Below are 1,442 nucleotides of genomic sequence, written 5' to 3' on the forward strand. Positions count from 1 at the left end.
GGAAGGTCAGGAAAAAAATATACAGAAATAGTGATGCACCGTTTGTCGCTATTCATTTCTTGGATTTGTTTCTCTATACCTTGCAAATGTATTTTAGTTTGAACTTCAAATTTTGCATTTTTGGTGAACGTGACCTCCCAAATATACTCTATTTTTCAGGAGTTTTGGAAACTTAAGCATATTTTTTAATTTGTTTTTGTCCTGTTTCTAGTTCCTATCCAAAGATATTCACATAGAGAGACAGCTCTGAATATGTCATTAGTACTCCCTCCTTTCGTTCCAAATTAGTTGTCTTACATTTGTTTAAATACAGATATATGTAGACAAGTTTTAGTGTCTGTATCTAAATAAATTTAAGATAAGTAATTTGGAACGGACGGTGTATATATTATTGTCTTGTTGGATACACCGGGATTTTTCTTCAAGCAAAACAACACAACATTTATAGCCATGCCCCGCAGGTGGCAGCGCCTGCGCCTGTGGCCGACCAGCTTGCCCGCCGCACCGCTAATATCCGCCCGGCGGCGGAGGAATTACCGACTGGAGGAACTCCAGCTCCTCGTCGGTGAACACTGGCGCGCCAGGCGACACGGCCGCCGTCATCGCCGGCCGCGCAGGAGGGCGCGCCCTGCGGCTGAAAACGAACTCGGCCGCGCAGTCGTGGGTGAGCTGCTTCGCGGACTCGGCGATCTTGACGTTCGACGGCGGCACCCGCCTCGTCGGGGGCACGACGTTGGCCGTCGGCAGCGCGCTGCCCCCGTCGGACGCCGGCTTCTCCCCGTTGCCCTCACGGCCGGCCTCCTTCGCAGCACCTGAAACCAAAACCAGAAACAAATCAGAACCGCCATGAACAACTACTAGTAAAACTATGCGTAATCGAGGGGAGCGCTCCCTGTTCCATACCACGCTTCTTGCCGCGCCCTCCCATTGTTCAATCTGTCACTTACTTACACACTTAATGTGTGTGCGTTGTGAACTTGTGATGAGAACGGCTTGTGGCCTGGGCACCCATTTATAGGTGTCCGCGGGCTGGGCTGCGCCAGTCTGGACGCACGTCCACGGTGCCATGCCAAGGTGCATGGTACCGCCGTGTCGCGCGGAGAACGAGGTGAGGCTGCCACATTGCAGTTCCCGCGAGCCATGCATGCGTTACGGGGCAGGGCAGGGGCCGGCTTTAAAGTCGATACCCTCGCACCGGTGTGCTCCTTTGTTCGCTTGTCACCTGCTTCCTCCCTCCACGAATAAATGTACATATTTTTTTTACTAAAACAGATTATGAAGTATAGAGTGAAAAATGCATTAAGAAGATGCAAACCACTATCTCTCCTCTTCAATTATTCAATCTCTAATAAGTTAAGGGTATGTAGAAATTAAGGAGATCATATGTGGAACGATATTGGTCTTGATTACCGTGCGATGAGAGAGAAGTATTTTTAATATTT

General features: G+C 49.1%; 1 protein-coding gene across 1 annotated transcript; it reads right to left on the reverse strand.

The window, feature by feature from the left end:
- Positions 1 to 260: 260 nt before the first annotated feature.
- Positions 261 to 984, reverse strand: LOC125512473 (nuclear transcription factor Y subunit B-1-like). The gene is made up of 2 exons (XM_048677567.1): positions 904 to 984; positions 261 to 812 (listed from the first exon to the last, which is right to left on the reverse strand). Exons 1-2 carry the CDS (start codon positions 926 to 928, stop codon positions 508 to 510), a joined length of 330 nt encoding a protein of 109 aa, XP_048533524.1. The 5' UTR covers positions 929 to 984; the 3' UTR covers positions 261 to 507.
- Between the last annotated feature and the right edge of the window lie 458 nt (positions 985 to 1,442).

The sequence above is a fragment of the Triticum urartu genome, chromosome 6 (genome assembly GCF_003073215.2).
Source record: "Triticum urartu cultivar G1812 chromosome 6, Tu2.1, whole genome shotgun sequence".
NCBI lineage: Eukaryota > Viridiplantae > Streptophyta > Magnoliopsida > Poales > Poaceae > Triticum > Triticum urartu.